At 44.3% G+C, this 18624-nt stretch overlaps 1 protein-coding gene across 2 annotated transcripts in view; it reads left to right on the top strand.

Moving 5' to 3' along the window:
* The window catches only part of PCNX2 (pecanex 2), a 187714-nt gene that overhangs the window by 94789 nt on the left and 74301 nt on the right, over nucleotides 1-18624 (top strand). For both annotated transcript variants that reach the window (XM_083176293.1, XM_083176292.1), the window contains exons 16-18: nucleotides 3638-3747; nucleotides 6736-6838; nucleotides 13934-14026. In XM_083176293.1, coding sequence (XP_083032419.1) covers nucleotides 3638-3747; nucleotides 6736-6838; nucleotides 13934-14026 — 306 coding nt within the window. The remainder of the gene's footprint in view (nucleotides 1-3637; nucleotides 3748-6735; nucleotides 6839-13933; nucleotides 14027-18624) is intronic.

Consider the following 18624-nt stretch of genomic DNA (forward strand, 5'->3'; position numbering starts at 1 on the left):
AAGATGTGCGAAATGAAGGGAATAACAGAAATTTAAATTTGCCTGGAACAGTACATAAAACATAAATTAAGGTCTATTCACATAAAGAAACAAAGCATATACCTACATAGAAAAGAATAATCTAGGTACTAACCAGCTAAGGTCAGGACAGTCAGCTATCAAAAGAATAGTTACTGTACACCCCAAATAGAGGTTCGTAATGCTTGCCTTCATCCACCTGGCCCATTTGCTTTCCTCTTTAATTGATCCATTGCATATACTGTACATGGGATGCAGTCAAAATCCCGACAGCCGAAATCCCGACAGGGTCAAAATCCCGAATGGGTCATAATACCGTCAAGGACAAAATCCCGACAAGGACAAAATCCTGACAAGGTCAAAATACCGACATATAGAATGTACAGGTGAAACAGTCAACATGACTTTGTGTCGACAGGTCGCGAGGTCGACATGTTTTTTTTCACAGTTTTTTGACCCGACATGTGCCGACAGGCGGTATTTCATGCCCTACCATGCACTAGGGCGTGGTGGGAGAATAAAATAGTGTGCCGAGCGCGATGCGGTTCCCTTACCAACTGTGTCCATGTCGACCGTGTCGACAGTCAGGTCAAAAAACAGTGAAAAAACCCATGTCGACCTCGCGACCTGTCGACACAAAGTCATGTTGACTGTTTCACCTGTACATTCTATATGTCGGTATGTTGACCTTGTCGGGATTTTGTCCTTGTCTGGATTTTAATTGTCAGGATTTTGTCCTTGTCGGGATTTTGTCCTTGTCGGTATTATGACCCATTCGGGATTTTGACCCTGTCGGGATTTCATACCGAATCCCTGTACATAGCTTTTGTTATCTATTGTCATACGTATCACACTATATGTTCTGCAATATAGCTGTGGCTCCTCAACATGAGGAATGCTCTCTGATACCCCCTGTCCCTTCACTATTATCAACGATGACAGTCCTGTCCTACTACCAGTGTCCTTAAAATAAAAAATGGGCAGAATTATTTGTTGTTTATTCCCTCACACTCATTGAAGTCAAACCATATATGTGTGCATGCTAGCTATAATTGCTAATTTATGGTTATCAATAAATATTATTGTAATTGTATTCATGGATCTATTATATTCATGTATGTAAACCCTGTAAGATCATTGTTCAGCAATACAGAATGTGTTGTGCTGTATAAACAAAAGTTAATTAAAAATGAAAAAAAAAAAAAGGGATGAATTTGGCATTGGTGGGGAGTCCAGGCTTAATTCTCTTCATGGTTCTACCAGGCTTCTAATTTTTTGCAGAAATATACTGGTTTATCATTCAGCCGAATGCACAGTTTTTGTTGGAAGTGATGCTATATGCTTATATTGTCATGCATGCACGGTGCACCCTAACTTTAACACTCCCTGCAGCTATTGTACTTACCACAAAATATTGTCTCTTCCAATATGTGTATTAAAACAAATCTGCTCAATTCTATGTTACTGTTTGCACTTTATACATAGTTGCCTACCCTCCTGCACTCTGCAGGAGACTCCCTGAAATAGCAGCAATCTCCCTCTCTCCCTCATTAGTCTAGCAATCTCCTTCATTTCACCTAGCCTGCTTTGGGGCCCATCTACATTTGGATATAAGTCATTTTAAAATATTCCTCTCAGATGTAGCAGTACGCACCCACGCTTCTAGGTGCGACGTGCACAAACTCTTTTCTCAATCTCTCCATGGCCCTTATTCTGATTGGTGCGGATATATCCGCGTGCGTTCGGCCCGCCGATGTTTTGTGTCTGCGCATGTGCGAGCGGGGCGTACGGCCAAATCCCGCATGATATGTGAACACTCCGAACAGGGGGTGGAGAGGGGTGTGAAGGGCTATTTGGGCTCATTACCATATGCATACGCCCCGCGTTTCATGGGCGTTCCCATGAAAACGCTGGGCGTACGTATGGTAATGCGGCGGTGACGCACATGTAGGGGGCGAATATATGACATCGCCGGATGTCAGCTGCCCGCCCAGATCCCTGCTTTTACACGGAAAAATGTCCGTGTGGTCTGAGGTTGCGGGAGCTGGTGGAGCACTTGTTCCTGCATTCGATGGTCTGCGACCATCGAATGATGGGGGAGGTTCCCTTAGATGGAGAAGGCGTATTCCGTGAAAAATACACGTGCGGTCCGTTCGGACAGCTTCTTACCGCATACGGACGGAGTTGGCGATTCGTATGGAAGGCGGGGTTTCGCACGCACGGTCCTGGCCGCATAATCGGCTCCGGACGCACCGATCAGAATAAGGGCCCATGTATGGAACTAGACACGCCCTTTGGGTGGAGCATGACACGCCCACTCAATGGGACGCTGTGCAAAATTCTACTACCAACTATAATCTCCCTGAAACTAGTTTTGAAAAGTAGGTAAGTATGACTTTATAATGCCAACTCTCTATTATGTTAAGCATTTTTACAAGTATAACCAGAGAACTGTTAAACATGCACTGTGTTCTGTAATACACTATGGGGCAGATTTATTAAGCTTGGAGAAGAGATAAACTGGAGATAAAGTGGAGAAAAGGTAAAAGGAGATAAAGCACCAGCCAATCAGCTGTGTTTAAAAAAGACAGTTGGGAGTTGATTGGCTGGTGCTTTATCTCCTTTTACCTTTTCTCCGCTTTATCTCCAGTTTATCTCTTCTCCAAGCTTAATAAATCTGCCCCTATGTACCTCATCAGCAATTTGGTCTCTTTTCCTGGGATAAAGCGCAGAAAAGGAGCCCAAATTGCAGGTGAATGAAAGCAGATCTGAGGCAGGATTGGCTGGAATCGCATGCGAGACATATAGCATGCAAAAGGACTGCATGCGATATAGCGCATGCGATCCTGCAGCCCGGAAAGGTTCCGAGCAGCTCAAGGGAGGGGGGATTGCCGTCAACTACGCCAAGGGTAGAAGTGGCCGCAATGTATGACAACCATAACTTGTTGCAATAATAAAAAAAAAAAACAGCAATGCAGTATGTAATTCCTGCACTCCTGTTGTCATATCAGTACATTTATTATTATTTAACAGTGCATCAAAGGGATTTATTTCACATTTATCTAAAGAAATAAAACAATAACCATTATGCATTAAAAGCTCTAAAATGCCGACTAGTTACTGTTTCTGTAGAGCAGGGGTCCTCAGAAAATTTTGCTCTGGGACCCCATCAGACAATAAAAATAATTATGGGACCCCAGCAAGTTAATGCAGAAGGTCATCACATCACACGTGTAGTCAGCAGACAGCACATACATGGCAGCATTGTGGAGGCACTAAATGATGGGAGGAGTCTACAATAACAGACAATTCAACAGAGTTTTCAGACTGACTGAGATTAGAAAAGTCAGCAACCTGATGGTCAGCAACATGGAGTCGCGACCCCATACTGAGCAGGTCGGGACCCACTTTGGGGTCAGGACCCAGAGTTTGAGAACTGCTGGTGTGTAGTAACAAGGTTTTCATTACTTCAGTGCATGTTTAATCCATGAAAAATATGAAATGGTAAAAAAATACTTTTTTCTTATTTAAATAATGTTTTCTTTATAACTTGTTTTGGAGATCTGATCTTTTTTCCATTTATATAATTGATTATGAAAAGCACCTGTTTTATATTTAGGAGCCCTGGGATATTAGACATATTCCACCTCTTTTTTCTACATTCTGTGGCCTTTTAGTAGCACTTTCTTATCACTTGAGTCGACAAAGTAGCGACCCTTCAATTATAATGTAAGTACAGCATTCCGTATTTAAAAATAATCATGTATAATTAGCTAATATACAATGTCATTTATTTAAGTTGCTTAATGAAAAATAAATAATGATTTATTTGTATTTCTTTATACTGTATGTTGTAATGCACTTGATATCTCTACACTGGGCCTCATTAGCTGCGAACTTTGTAGCTTACTGAGCACCTGAGACGCTGCTTGCCGCCCATCCCAACACCCACCCCCTGCTGCCACCGATTCCCCTCAGTAACATGAGAGGGGATGTGTAATGGAAATCCCCTTGCATGCCTCTGTTGCAGGAGAAATCATTCGATGGTCGCTGACTTTTATTTGCGTGAGCCTGGACGAAGACTGGCGGGCGTCTGGCATACCCATGGGAATGGGTATGCCCATAAAACACTGGGCGTTCCCATGGGTAAGCCCCATTCCCGTGCCATCTGTCCCAGTCCCTTCCTCTCCGGAACGAACGGACCGGCGAGTGTGTAACTTGCCGAGGCCGTTAGTTGCCAGGGTCTGCACATGCCCAAATACATGCTTGCTCATGCACAGACCCCCAAACAACGGAACGGGGCTGAATTTGTCCTGTTCCGTGTCAACTAGAATAAAGCCTCTGTTCCTAATGGCACACACTGTAATTCCTCTTACACATTATACCACACACCATAATACCCATTACACATGATGGCATACCCGGAAAGTTCTCAGTGGCATGTCAGTGCCTACACAAAGCATCTATTCATGGGAGACAGAGGGGCTGGGGGCATGCCAGAAGCTCACAGAGCGCTTAGCATGCCTCTATAGTGATGAAAATGGGAGGAGACATGGCTTGCACTGAACTCGGGTGGCATTAAATTCCGGCCATAGTGTAAGGTGCATTTAGGTTTGTGGAGTGTAAGGTTAATGACGGCATGTGGCATCAGGGCACTGTGGAGAGAGGCAGCCTTAATTTCTGGGAGGACTTTAACCACCATTTTCTTGCAACCTAGAACCTGGAATAGCAGAAGCACCGGTACTTGTGTAGTTTCAAGGCGCCACCGCACGCACAGTCTGTGTTTGAAACTTGGCAGCTTGCCAGACTCTGTGTTTAACTGTGCGCATGCCGCTCTAGATGTTCTCAGCGCAGCACGTGCCTGCTTTACATATGTAATCTACGTGAGCACTGCCCAGCGCTGACAGGTCATTGTGGTACTTGTAGTTCCACAGTGAAATAGACAGTCCTGCACACCGCTGACAACGGGGGCATGTAAACTGGACACCCCGGCACACCGCTAACGTACGGGGCTTCTAAACTAGACACCCCGGCACACGCTAAAATTTAGACGCTTTAGCGTCTAAATCCAGACTCCCTGCAAACCGCTAAGAAGGGGGCACCTAAATTTAGACGCTAAAGAGTCTGAATTTAGTTGGGTATAGGGGTACATAGAGGTGCACTGTGCAAAACACTGTTAAACCTGTTCACAATGACACTAGTTGACGTAACAGCTGTCGACCTTGTTAATTCCACTATCCACGCCACCCCGAAGCGTGGCGAGCGACCTTTTCCGCGTCCAACCGACCTTTTCATACCCCCACTATCCACGTCGGCGTGGAGTTGATTTTATAAAGTGTGGCGAGCGCAGTGAGCCATTGAGCCCGAAGTGTGGCGAGCGGACGCGGATTACTTCACAGGTATACGCGTCCCCTCGCGGGGCTCGCTGCGCTCGCCACGCTTCGGGCTCGGTGGCTCGCTGTGCTTGCCACTCTTTATAAGATCAACTCCACGCCGACGTGGATAGTGGGGGTATGAAAAGGTCGGTCGGACGCGTACCGCGTCCCCTCGCAAGGCACACTGCGCTCGCCACGCTTCCAGGTGGCGTGGATAGTGGAATTAACAAGGGCCCCCTTCTTAGCGGTTTGCAGGGAGTCTGGATTTAGACGATAAAGCGTCTACATTTTAACGTGTGCCAGGGTGTCTAGTTTAGAAGCCCCGTACGTTAGCGGTGTGCCGGGGTGTCCAGTTTACATGCCCCCGTTGTCAGCGTTGTGCAGGACTGTCTATTTCACTGTGGAACTACAAGTACCACAATGACCTGTCAGCGCTGCTACGCTGATAACGTAGATTACATATGTAAAGCAGGCACGCGCACAGTTAAACACAGAGCCTGGCAAGCTGCCAAGTTTCAAACACAGACTGTGCGCGCAGTGGCGCCGTGAAACTACACAAGTACCGAAGCACCTTTCCCACAGGACACCAGTAGGAAAATCAAACTCAATTATTCCTGTTTGTATAGTGACATTCAGGTGTTACCAAAATCTCCTAAATGTATGTTGATTCTATTTATATGATGGCAGGCAAAATTGGATTTGAACCCTATGCAGTGCATTATGGTTTGCACTCTTCTGCTGCCCATACACAGTGCGATGGGCACAGTGCGTTTTAAACTAGATTTCATTGCATCTAGTTCAAAACGCATGCGATGTGCTAAAGCACCATGTGTTTTGAACTAAATGCGATGCAATCTACTTCAAAAACTATGGGCAGCGCATACTTTATGGAATGTACAATGTGTTGTGTGCAGGAGCGTGCATCTTATCAGCAACCCAAAATGCGCTGTGTATGGGCAGCATTAAAGCTCTTTAGGTCAGAGCTTTTGTGCAGTGATTGGACCACACATGTGTAAATGGCGGGTGAAGAAGTATCCAAAAAATGTCCATTAATGTATCCCTAGATTACAATGGTGTTCGGTATCGGAGCTAAACTGTGTTTAGCGTGGCTTTTTGAATACTGGCACTTTACATTCCTTAATTTAGAAGCCTCCATAGAAATCTATGCAGACTGCTTTTCACCCCTTCTTCTGGGAGTACATAATTTTTATGACAATTACCTGAAACAACTGTTCTTTAATATGTCCCACGTGCAACTGGCTCAAGGGCTGCTCTGAGTCAGGCCCAGCTGGAGGGCTGCTCATGTATCAGACCCAATAACTCTATTCATTTTGTTTTGTAGATCACTGATTAAAAAACTGTTTCCTGGATTTCTTCAAGACAATTTAAAAATATGTTGCACAATTCAAGAGGCTACATTACTAGAAAAGATGAAAATCTCAGTGGTAAATAGCTAATTTTGGCAATACTGACTGTGAGTAGTAACCTTTATTCTGATGTGATCACAATTCTTCCTGCAGCCATTGATCAGAAGTTTAATGTGACTGCACATCTGGGCACAAGAGCAGGCATTATTATTAGTAACAGCATGTACACCCAGGGCCGCAGAGAGGTATGCTGGGCCCTGGTAAAATGTAGGGGTGTGGCCTAATCCCGGGAGGTGTAGGCACATCCCATAAGGCAACACCCCCAACATGTTTAGGGGAGGGTCAAAAAACCTCTAAAGTTGAGTGTTATTGCTGTAGGTGTGTGCTGCTGCTGCCCGGGAGCCCCAGCTGTCACTCTTTGTCCCTGCTGTCACTCTTTCTGTCCCTATTTCCTTCTTGTCACTCTCTGTCCCTACTGCCACTCTCTGTCCGTACTGTCATTCTATCTATTTTTCTGTCCTTGCTGTCACTCTCTCTGTCCCTGCTGTCACTGTCCATCTGTCCCTGCTTTCACTCTACTTGCCCCTCTGTCCCTGCTGTCACTCTCTTTGCCCTTATGTTCCTGTTGTCGCCCTCCCTGTCCCTATGTCTCTGCTGTCACTCATTTTCCTGCTGTCACTCTTGTTGTCCTTCTGTCCCTGCTGTCACTTTTCTTCTCTTTCTGTCCTTGCTGTTCCTCTCGCTGTACCACTGTCCCTCTCTCTTCCCTGCTGTACCTTTTTTAGTCCCTGCAGTCCCATTTTATGTCCCTTATATCTCCTCCTGCCCCTATATCCATGTAATCACTCTCTGTTCTTTCTGTCCCTTTCCCTGTTCCTGATGCCACTCTCCCTGTTCATATGTCCCTGCTGTGCCTTTCTCTGCCCCTGATGTGCCTTTCTCTGTCCCTACTGTCTCTCTCCTTGTCACTCTATGTCCTTGCTGTCATTCTCTCTGCTCCTATGTCCCTATTGTCAGTCCCAATGTCCCTGCTGTCACTCTTCCTGTCCCTATGTCCCAGTTGTGGCTCTGTCACAGCTTTAACTTAATCCTTTCTAATGTCCCTGCTGTCCCTCTCTCTGTCCTTGCTGTCATTGTCCCTCTGTCCCTGCTGCCCCTCACCCTATCTCTGCTGTCACTCTCTATCCCAGCTGTCACCTTTTCCCTGCTGTCACTGTTTCTGTCCCTATGTCTTTACTGTCACTGCCCCTATGTTTCTGCTGTCACTCTCTGTCCATTTGTCCCTTCTGTTATTCTATCTATTTAACTCTATGTCCCTATGTCCTTGCTGTCACCCTCTCTGTCCCTCTGTCCCTGCTGTCACACTTTCTGTCCCAGAATTTGGCTCATTCCATGTGGCATAATGTTTAAAGGACACTAGTAATAGATTGCATATACTGCAATTTCGTCTGGGATGTGGAAGCTGGAAGATGAAACTGGTCAGGCTGATGATGACATCATGACACAGAAACTGTGCAGTAGGGCCTATAGAGGAATGTAGTTGGAGTAAAACACCAGGTCTAGAGGCTACGGGGAGGGGGATGTTGTTTGGGTATATCCAATTATATGCATTCACTATAATTCTGTATGTGAGATGTTACATTCTTAGCGGGTTACAGACTTGTGTATAATATATATATATATATATATATATATATATATATATATATATATATATTTATATATGTATGTGTGTGTGTGTGTATATGTATATATATATATATATATATGTATGTATATATATATATATATATATATATACACATGAAAAGTAAGCGGCACCCGGAGACTGGTCAATCAAGTAAAGCAGACGCTGGTTGGATCAAACGTTTTCGAAGTTTTATTCACTTCTTCATCAGGATGCAAAACACAAATGAAAGCACATACCTATATCAGGAACACCACACCACGTGAAGTCATCCCGACGGCTCAGGTCCTGAATGAAGCGCCCACTGATGACGCCATCATACCGTTACCGTTGCCCGGACAACAGTCTAAACAAAAGACATAACAGTGAAAAAATTTAAATAACATATAATACAAGTTAAAAACATAAGAAAGTTCACGTAAATAAGGGAATGCGTAAGGTAAGTATACTGCATCAAATGCAGTTGCAGCCGATAGTTGCTGTCAAATACAAACTTAAAGAATAAACGCAAACAACATAAGAATGCATGTCAGAGCGCTGCGTGCGCATGAAGCAGAAAGGATCGCAAGTACCTGGACGTGTAGTGTGTTACAGAAAACAATGCAGTCCTGCGGATTCATTAAGCCCTCTTGGGGCAAGTGTCCCCAGGCTGTGAATCCAACGGGACTCTCTTTGTAACAGCCGGAGTGACCTGTCGCCTCCCCGTTTGTTAACCGGCTCGTGGTCTATAATAGTATATTTAAGTTGGTTCATGTTATGGCCGGCTGTCACAAAATGTCGTGCCACGGGTTGATCACTGTGCCCACTTAGTAGGGCAGCACGCAGTGTGGATTTATGCCCGGCAATCCTTTCCCGCAATGTGCGGTCAGTTTTGCCGACATAGCCCTTACCACATGGGCACATTATGAGGTACACAATGTACTGGGTAGTACATGTGACCACATGGCAGATGGGGATGCGTTTACCGGTCAAGGGATGTGGAAAATCGCTACCAGTCATAAGTGCCCTACACACTATGCAATTAAGACACCGATAGCAACCTGGTCTTTTTTGCAAAAATTGCCTTGTACAGATTGCAACTGATCAAGTCCGCTAATGTCTGTCTTCATGACCCAGTCCCTAAGATTTTTTCCACGACTATAGCATGGCATAAGTCTTTTATCCCCAAGTAGTAGTTCAGGGTCAGTCTGTACAATGGGCCATAAGTTGTTAGAAACAGTGCGGATGGTATTACTCTCAGTGTTGTAGTGATTTACCCATGGAAACCGCTTGTCCATATCTTTGTTTTTACAAGTGGGTCTGAGTGTCTCCTCACGTTGGCACCTCAGAGCCTTGTCTTTGGCCAGTTGCAATTGTTTTTCATCATAGCCCCTTACCAAAAAGTCAAGAATCATTATGTCAATGTGTTCGATGGCAATTGCTCTATCAGAGCATATCCTTATCGACCTAAGAAATTGGGAATAGGGTAGTGAAAATTTTAGTTTGGGGGGATGGAAGCTGGAGGCATGTAATGTGGTGTTTCTATCCGTGGGTTTGCGAAATAATCTGGTATAATTCTGTATGTGAGATGTTACATTCTTAGCGGGTTACAGACTTGTATATATATATATATATATATATATATATATATATATATATATATATATATATATATATATATATATTTATATATGTATGTATGTATGTATGTATGTGTGTGTGTATATATATATATATATATATATATATATATATACATATATATATATATATATATACACATATATATATACCTTCCAAGAAAGCAGCACTCCAGCCAATTGATTCAAGACAATAAGTGAAATAAGTGGCAAATCACATAGCAACGTTTCAACACCACCGTGTCGTCATCAGGCTCACAGCAAACTAAAATAAACAGACCTTAAGTACCTTAGGACGCTGACCACAAGCGCGGGAAACTCACCTCGCTTCGGGTCGCAACAATCACTAATGACATCATCAATATGCGGCCCGTTGTGTACACAGATTGCCATGGACACCATAGACGCATGCGGCCAGAACTCCGTCTCTGCGTCGTGCGTTGTAACCCTGGCAACCCACATTAGAAACAAACCTCAAAGTGAAGAATGTGCACAATGTTATTATTCATACAAAACAATATTTGTGAGTATATAAATATCTAAATATGGCATGAAAATGGACAGCGGACACATCAACAGGATACATAATTACTACGGTGACATATAACTTATATCATGCGGCTAAATTTTACACGCTAATTAGCACTGCTCCTGTTTAGTCTATTAAGTAATCACTGACCGTGTATCGAGAGATACTCACTCTAGTCAGGGATAACAATATAACTATATACAGATAGCAGGGATAACAATATAACTATTCCTGCATTACTATCAATACCTCGATACACTATCAATGATTTCTTAATAGACTAAACAGTGGCAGCGCTAATTAGCGTGTAATATTTAGCCGCATGAAATAAGTTATATGTAGCCATAGTAATTATGGTATATAACACATATTGTGTATTGCGGGCACCCGCCGATGCAATTTGAGCAGGGGAGTACCGGACCCCTATGGTGTGTGTGTGTGTGTGTGTGTATATATATATATATATATAGATATATATCTATATATAGATATATATATATCTATATATAGATATATATCTATATATATATATCTATATATATATTCTATATAATAAGTTGAAGTGTGTGTGTGCGTGTCCGTCGCATTGCGGACACACCGTGGCACTCAGAGACACCAAATTCAGCAACAATATACCTCTGGAACCGGTGGTGTGCACCTCGAAGCCGTTTTTGGGAAATTTCACTTAGAAATTTAAAAAACACCAAGTTTTAATTTTCCTTCATTGATGATCTGGGAAAAGATTGACGATCTGGGAAACCGTTTGCGAAGGAACAACTCCACACCTGATTTCATTGCTGTCATTGAGTATGAATGACACATTCTAACATTATGGTGAAGGCTTTAAACAATTAGGAAATAATTGATGATATACATAGACCACACATAACACACACATACACATTGTACACGCACACACACACAACACACCACATGCAGTACAATACAAATCCATACACACTACAACACACACCCAAAAACAGTACAACAAACACACAGAACACACACACTTTAACATTGCCAGGATACGCAAAGCACACTACACACACATATATACGTAGCACACCTCACAAACTTACACATTCGGCAGATATACACAACACAACACTCTCACAGTACAACACACCCCCATTTACTACAACACACACCCAAAAACAGTACAATACACAGAACACACACACTTAAACATTGCACAGATACACACAGCACACTACACACACAGATTTATACATAGCACACCTTACGCACTTACACATAGGGCAGTTACACACAACATACACACACATAACATACCTCTAACAGCACAACACAGACCCACATTCACCACACACACCCAAAAAACAGTACAACACACACAAAACACACACTTAAACATTGCACAGATACTCAAAGACACAACACACATATACTGTATATACGTAGCACACCTCACACATACGCATTGGACAGATACATACAACACACACAACCACATACACTACAGCACACACACAAAAACAGTACAACACACACAAACACACAGAACACATAAAAAATTATTTGCCGTTTATTTAACAGTCTATACCGGCAAATAAAAACTGTACCTAATGTACCGTTTCTACTTTGTTCCCCATATTTGTCTCTCCAGTCCTCCAGCCTGTCACTGCGCTCCCCGGCCAGTTGCACTGAGAAATCTTTGTCCTGGCCAATGCACCCATTGATCAATGCAAAGTGGGTACACTGCACTCACCCTGTTAGTCAGTTGGTTATCAAGCACTGCTCTGCCTTAAGGGTTTCCCAGACTCTTTTGGTTCATAGATAATGTTTGGTTGATGGGCATGAGCACTGCATGCATTTGTTTGAATGTTATGAGTGTAAGAAGTTGAAGAATAAGACTGAGATGAAGATTTGTCACGTTACAGTGTACAATTTACTCAATAAATCGTGAAAAAAATATGTGTACATAGAAGTACAGTACAATCAAGAAATGAAAGTAGGATTAAAAAATAAATTCTGATTCAAACTGATAATTGTTTGGATGGCGGTGGATTGCGAAACAAATCTATAGGTGGAGGGGGTATGGATATTGTGGGTATAATTGGTGTTTGGTACACCTACAGGGGGTCCCCAGTTGATAAGAAATTTTCACTACAGTGTCACCGTAGGGGGATTTCCAATTGGGGTTCAGGTGGTCTTTTAGGGACTCCTTTACAATCCCGTTGGTCTCTTCTCCTGGAGCCTACGGTCTCCCTCAGTGCTTGACTATTATTAAGGGAGACTATAAGCTCAAGGAGAAGAGACCTACAGGATTGTAAAGGGTCCCTAAAAGACCACCTGGACCCCAATTGGGAATCCCCCTATGGTGACACTGTGACCGTGACACTGTAGTGAAAATCCCATCAATTGAGGGCCCCCTGTAGGTGTAACAAACACCAATTATGCCTACAATATCCATACCCTCACCTATAGATTTGTTTCACAACCCACCCCCATCCAAACAATTATCAGTTTAAATCAGAACTTATTTTTTTAATCCTACTTTCATTTCTTGATTGTACTTCTATGTACACTTACATTTTTTTCACGATTTATTAAGTAAATTGTACACTTTGTAACATGGAAATTCTTTTTCTCAGTCTGTGGGGCAGATTTATTAAGCTTGGAGAAGAGATAAACTGGGTGTTTCAAACAATAACACCACACCTGATTTCATTGCCGTCATTGAGTATCAATGCAAACACATTCTTACATTATGGTGGAATCTATAACAAATTACAATCTTAGGTCTTTGGCACAGCATACTGTAAGATGACATTTTTCAGCAATTTTGGAAATAAAGAAACCCCAAGGTTTTCCCGGGCAACGCCGGGCGGGTCAGCTAGTATATAATATAGCTTTGTAGGATGTCCGGCACTCCCCGCTCTCCAAAGGTGAACTGCCCGGGTGCCTTCCCAAGGTGGGTATACCACCAATACAGTGCATGAACAGATGGGCGTCACTCCAGGTCTCATGCAAAAAGGTGATTAATGCAGGGGTGGGGAACCATTTTTGTGCCAAGGGCCGTTTGTATGGGGAAAAAATACTTTGGGGGCCATATGTAAAAATTTCTCTTACAAATTGTCCTGCTGCAGCCCTCCCACGCTCTGGCGGCTGCAGCTGACTATGACTGACAGTCTCCGGCTGCTGTTGATTAAGAGGAATCTTGCGAGAACTACCGACCTCTTGCGAGAATACCCATGTACTTGACTCTCGGCAAAGCCACCGGACGATTATTCCTGAACCAATACAATTTATGTAGGGAGATGTGTAAATGCCTTGTCACTATGCATAAAACATTCATGATTTTGTTCATTTCACAGAAAGAAGTTCTGATGACGGATCTTATTACCTGCACAGTGATTGCATTTCTATCATTTGCAGTCAGTGCCAGCACTGTGTTTCTGTCACTAAGAGTAAGTAGTGTTTATACACACTTTATCATTATTTTTTTTTTATAGTTTATTAATTTAAAAAGGAGTTGTCCAAAAGATAATAGCCTTTTTAATGCTTTAATTGCACACAACTGTATATATAAAAAATGATGCTGCAGCAGCCTCTCTTCAAAGCCCAGCACACGCTGCTCAGTGCTGTGTGCTGAACATAGGCGTGCGCAGCACATTTTATTAGGGGGTGCACCGTCAAAGGAGTGTGCATAGCTCCAAGTATTGGGCATGTCTAACACCGCCAATCAGGCATGTCTTCCATCATCTATTGGCACTCGCTACAATATTAAAAGTCTCTCAGCCACACCCAAATCTCCTGCCAGTTGTAATCTTCTAATTACTCTGTGTAACACTACATGCAAATACAGTCATAGACATATATGGATGACTCAGATATGTAGTAATATGACAATGGTCTAGTACAATTAACAATGCAAAACACACATATAATTGATTGATGGGCGCTTCTTTAAATGGAATACAGTTCTGAAAAGCAAAAGTCTTTGGTTAAGGGTATTGCTGGTATTGTTAGCAGCAGAGGTGTTCATAAGGGTGGGACACAGCATTAGGGGGTGCCTGTGCACCCCTAACACTAAATGTGCGCACACCTATGGTGCTGAACTACGTTCACTAGGTCGACAGTCAAAAGGTCGCCTGCATTTGGTCGACCACTGAAGGTCGTCTTGCCCTAGTTCGACAAGTTTCGACCTAAATTACTATGTTACATGAAAAAGGTCGACGTGGCTTTTTGTCGACAGGGTCATTAAGTCGACCTAAGCATTAGGTCGTCAGTGAAAATGTCAACATGGGTTTTTTTCGCAGGTTTTTTTGTGCCGACAGGAGGAATCTCATGCCCTACCATCCACTAGGGTGTGGCGAGAGAATATAATAGTGTTTCGACCTTAGCGAGGCACTGTTCCCAAAGCATGGCGAGTGCAGCCGTGCACCGATACGGTGTCCATGTCGACTGTGTTGATATTAGTGGCAAAAAAGGTTAAAAACCCATGTTGACATTTTGACTATCGACCGCCCCAATATTGATCTAAAGCTCGTGTCGACCCAAAGCAAGGATGGGAAACCTTTGACCCTCCAGCTGTTGTTGAACTATGCATCCCACCTTTGAAAAAGCTGCACTCCCCAAGCAGTGAAATGCGTTAGGAGTACCCTCTGGACCGGACCACCTGACACCTATTGGACCCCCCACCATCTGGATCACTTTGCAACACAGTCGCCCACACCCCCCTGGTCTGTCTCCCCGACAGTGGAACTTTTCCTTTATTCCTTTTACAACAGTTTAACATAGCTAAATAGCAAAACTGTAGCAGGGCATGCTGGGATGCGTAGTTCAACAACAGCTGGAGGGTCAAAGGTTCCCCATCCCTGACCTAAAGCCATGTCAACCTTTTTCTTGTGTTGACATAAGGCCTGTCGGCCATCAGTGGCCGACCTAATGCATGTTGACCTTCCTGTGGTCGACCTAATGATCCATACCTGTATATTACTGGGGCCCGCCAGAACTTTTGTGGTAGATTTACTAAAGATTCTTAAAATGAAAAGTGGTTCTATTGCATTCTATATATAATCTGATTTATTGCTATGGGCAGTATCACAACTTGTCTGTTTTAGAAGCTTTAGCAAATCTGCAGCTTAAACTTTGTACACATTGGGGGTTATTCTGGTTCACTCGCAAATGCAAATTCACTCTAATGGACAAAACCATATGCACTGCAGGTGGGGCTGATGTAACATGTGCAGAGAGAGTTAGATTTGGGTAGGGTTTGTACTTCAAACTGATAACTATCTTGCAGTGTAAGAATAAAGCAGCCAGTATTTACCCTTCACATAAACAATATAGCTCACTAAAATGAAACTCTCTCTGCACATGTTACTTCTGCCCCGCCCCCGCAGTACATATGGGTTTGTTCATTAGAGAGTGAATTTGCCTTTATGAGTGTACCAGAACAACCTTCATTGTACAATGTTTTCTTCACATTGACAAACTCTTGATTTGTTCTTGCAAGGAAAACTTCCAGTAGTCACACATTACAGTTGTTTCTGCTAATATTCTAATTTATATCCCCTATTAATGTAAGGAAAGTTTGTGGCAGCACCCCATGAATTATACGGAAGACTTGGCTCACCCCAGGAATTATACAGCACAGATGGTGGCACCCCTGACCTGATACAGCACACATGGCGACACACATGGAATTATACAGCACAGATGGCGGAACTAGGGTGGCCAATCCCGGGATCGGGATCGGCGGGATCCCGGGATTTGGCCCCCAAAACGCCGGGATTTCAATCCCGGGATTGGAGTTTCCAATCCCGGGATTTCGGGATTAGACTGCGCATGCGCGCAGTCTAATGCCGGGCAGCGTCTGAGCATCACTCAGACGCTGCCCGACTTCTCCCGGCAGCACTGCGCAGCGTGACGAGATCAGAGGTCACGCTGCGCAGGCTGATGCTGCGCTGCCCGCACGCCCAGACAGCAAGGAACCCGCCTGCCCGCCCATGAACCCAGCAAGCCCACTAGCCCGCCCAGGAACCCAGCAAGCCCGCCCAGCAAGTCCACCCGCCCGCCCAGCAAATCCACCCGGCCAGCCAGCAAATCCACCCGCTCTCCCAGCCCGCACCCAGCAAGGAGTATGGATGACCTGTCCCCCCACCCAGCAACCGGGCGCCTGGCCACCCTGCTGCTTCCACAAATAAAGGTAAATGTGGGGCAGCCAGGGTGTCTTTTTATTGGGAAAGCCAATCCCGGGATCCCGGGAATCCCGGGATTGAGCATTTTTCAATCCCGAATCCCGGGATTGAAAAAATGCCCCGGGATTGGCATCCATAGGCGGAACCCCTGGACTGATACAGCACACATGAAATTATACGGCAGACATAGTGACACTCCTGCAGTAAAAAGAGAAAAAAACTTTTTTATTCTTTTAATTACAAAAATGGCAGCACACTGGATTGATACGGCAGACTTAGCAGCACCCCATGAATTATACAGCACACTTGACTCACCCCTGGACTTATAGGGCACACTTAGGATCACCCCTGGCCTAATACAGCACACTTGGTAGCACCCTGTGAATTATATGGCAGACTTGGCTCACCCCAGAAATTATTTGGCAGACTTGGCACACCCCTGGACTGAAACGGCACACTTCGCATCACCCCTAGACTGATACGGCACACTTGGCAGTACCCCATGAATTATATGTCAGACTTGGCTCACCGCAGGAATTATATGCCACAGATGGTGGCACCCCTGACCTGATACAGTGCACATGGTGGCACACATGGAATTATACGGCACAGATGGTGGCACCCCTGACCTGATACAGCACACATGGAATTATACGGCACAGATGGCGGCACCCCTGGACTAATACGGCACAAATGGCGGCAGACAGGCTGCGCTATATAAAAAAACTGTTCATAAATAACACATGACACATGCGGGCACCCCACAACTGATATGGAACACATGCAGGCCCCCCTGGTCTGATATGTGACACATGGGGCATCCCTGGAATTATACGGCACACATGTGGGCACCCCTGGACTGATTCATGACACATGCGGGTACCCCACGGGAACTTATAAATAGATCCGGTCTCTCGAGAATCTGACGCAGGATGATGATATTTTGGTCTCGTTTTCTATGCGGATTTTCGGCGGGAAGGACACGAATGACTCGTGAATGCTTCGGATCAGGTATCATGCATCCATAATGGCTGTCAGCATACTTATTGGTGGATAGGTCCTGCAATCTACAATCAACATATTGATAGCCATCCACTGTCGTTACAAACTCTTACTGGTGTGGTGGTCATCCCTGGTGCAGTTCAGGTGCTGGCTCTCATACGAACTCCTGATGACTTCCTACTCCTCCTGTGGCTATGGTGACTCTGTCTCCAGTGTTTCTCCGCTGTCAGTTCTACAACCTCCATCTGCTGGGTTTTGCCATCTTGAAGTGGGTCAGCTGGCCACTGATTGTGCATTGGTGGAGTAGGGATCAGCCAAATGACTGTGCCCATCAAATCTAACTCTACCAGTGTATAGTTGGACACATCCTACATCCTGTTGCTCCAGATCTCGAAATACTTTCTTGAAGTTCTGTTCCTGATATACCCGGTCCCACTGATGCTGCCTGTTCTATTGTACATGTGACTTCCTTGTGTGCGGGAACTGTATGTGCCATCTGTCCTGCCTGCAGTTCCAATATGTCCTACTCAGCACTCAGTGGTACTGTTACAGCTTTATATGTGTATGCCCAGTTTCTGGCGTGTGGCACTAAAATCGGTCCCAACATCATTTGTGGGGACCCAAGAATATAATAACCTAACATATGGCTGTAGACTTGGAGGCAGGTCAAGAGTGCTGCCTCACAGCTATGATTGTGACCACCACTGGGTGTTTTGAAGACCACTCCTTTACTTCACAGATTACATTGGCTGCCGGCTTTCAGATACGCAGCCTATCATTTCCCCAAGGGACTGCTGTTTAAATTCCAAGAACTGTTCTCTTAGCAGTGTCACCACCTGAAGCTAGTGTGGGTATGGATC

The sequence above is a fragment of the Crinia signifera genome, chromosome 3, assembly GCF_055691185.1.
Source record: "Crinia signifera chromosome 3, ASM5569118v1, whole genome shotgun sequence".
Lineage (NCBI taxonomy): Eukaryota > Metazoa > Chordata > Amphibia > Anura > Myobatrachidae > Crinia > Crinia signifera.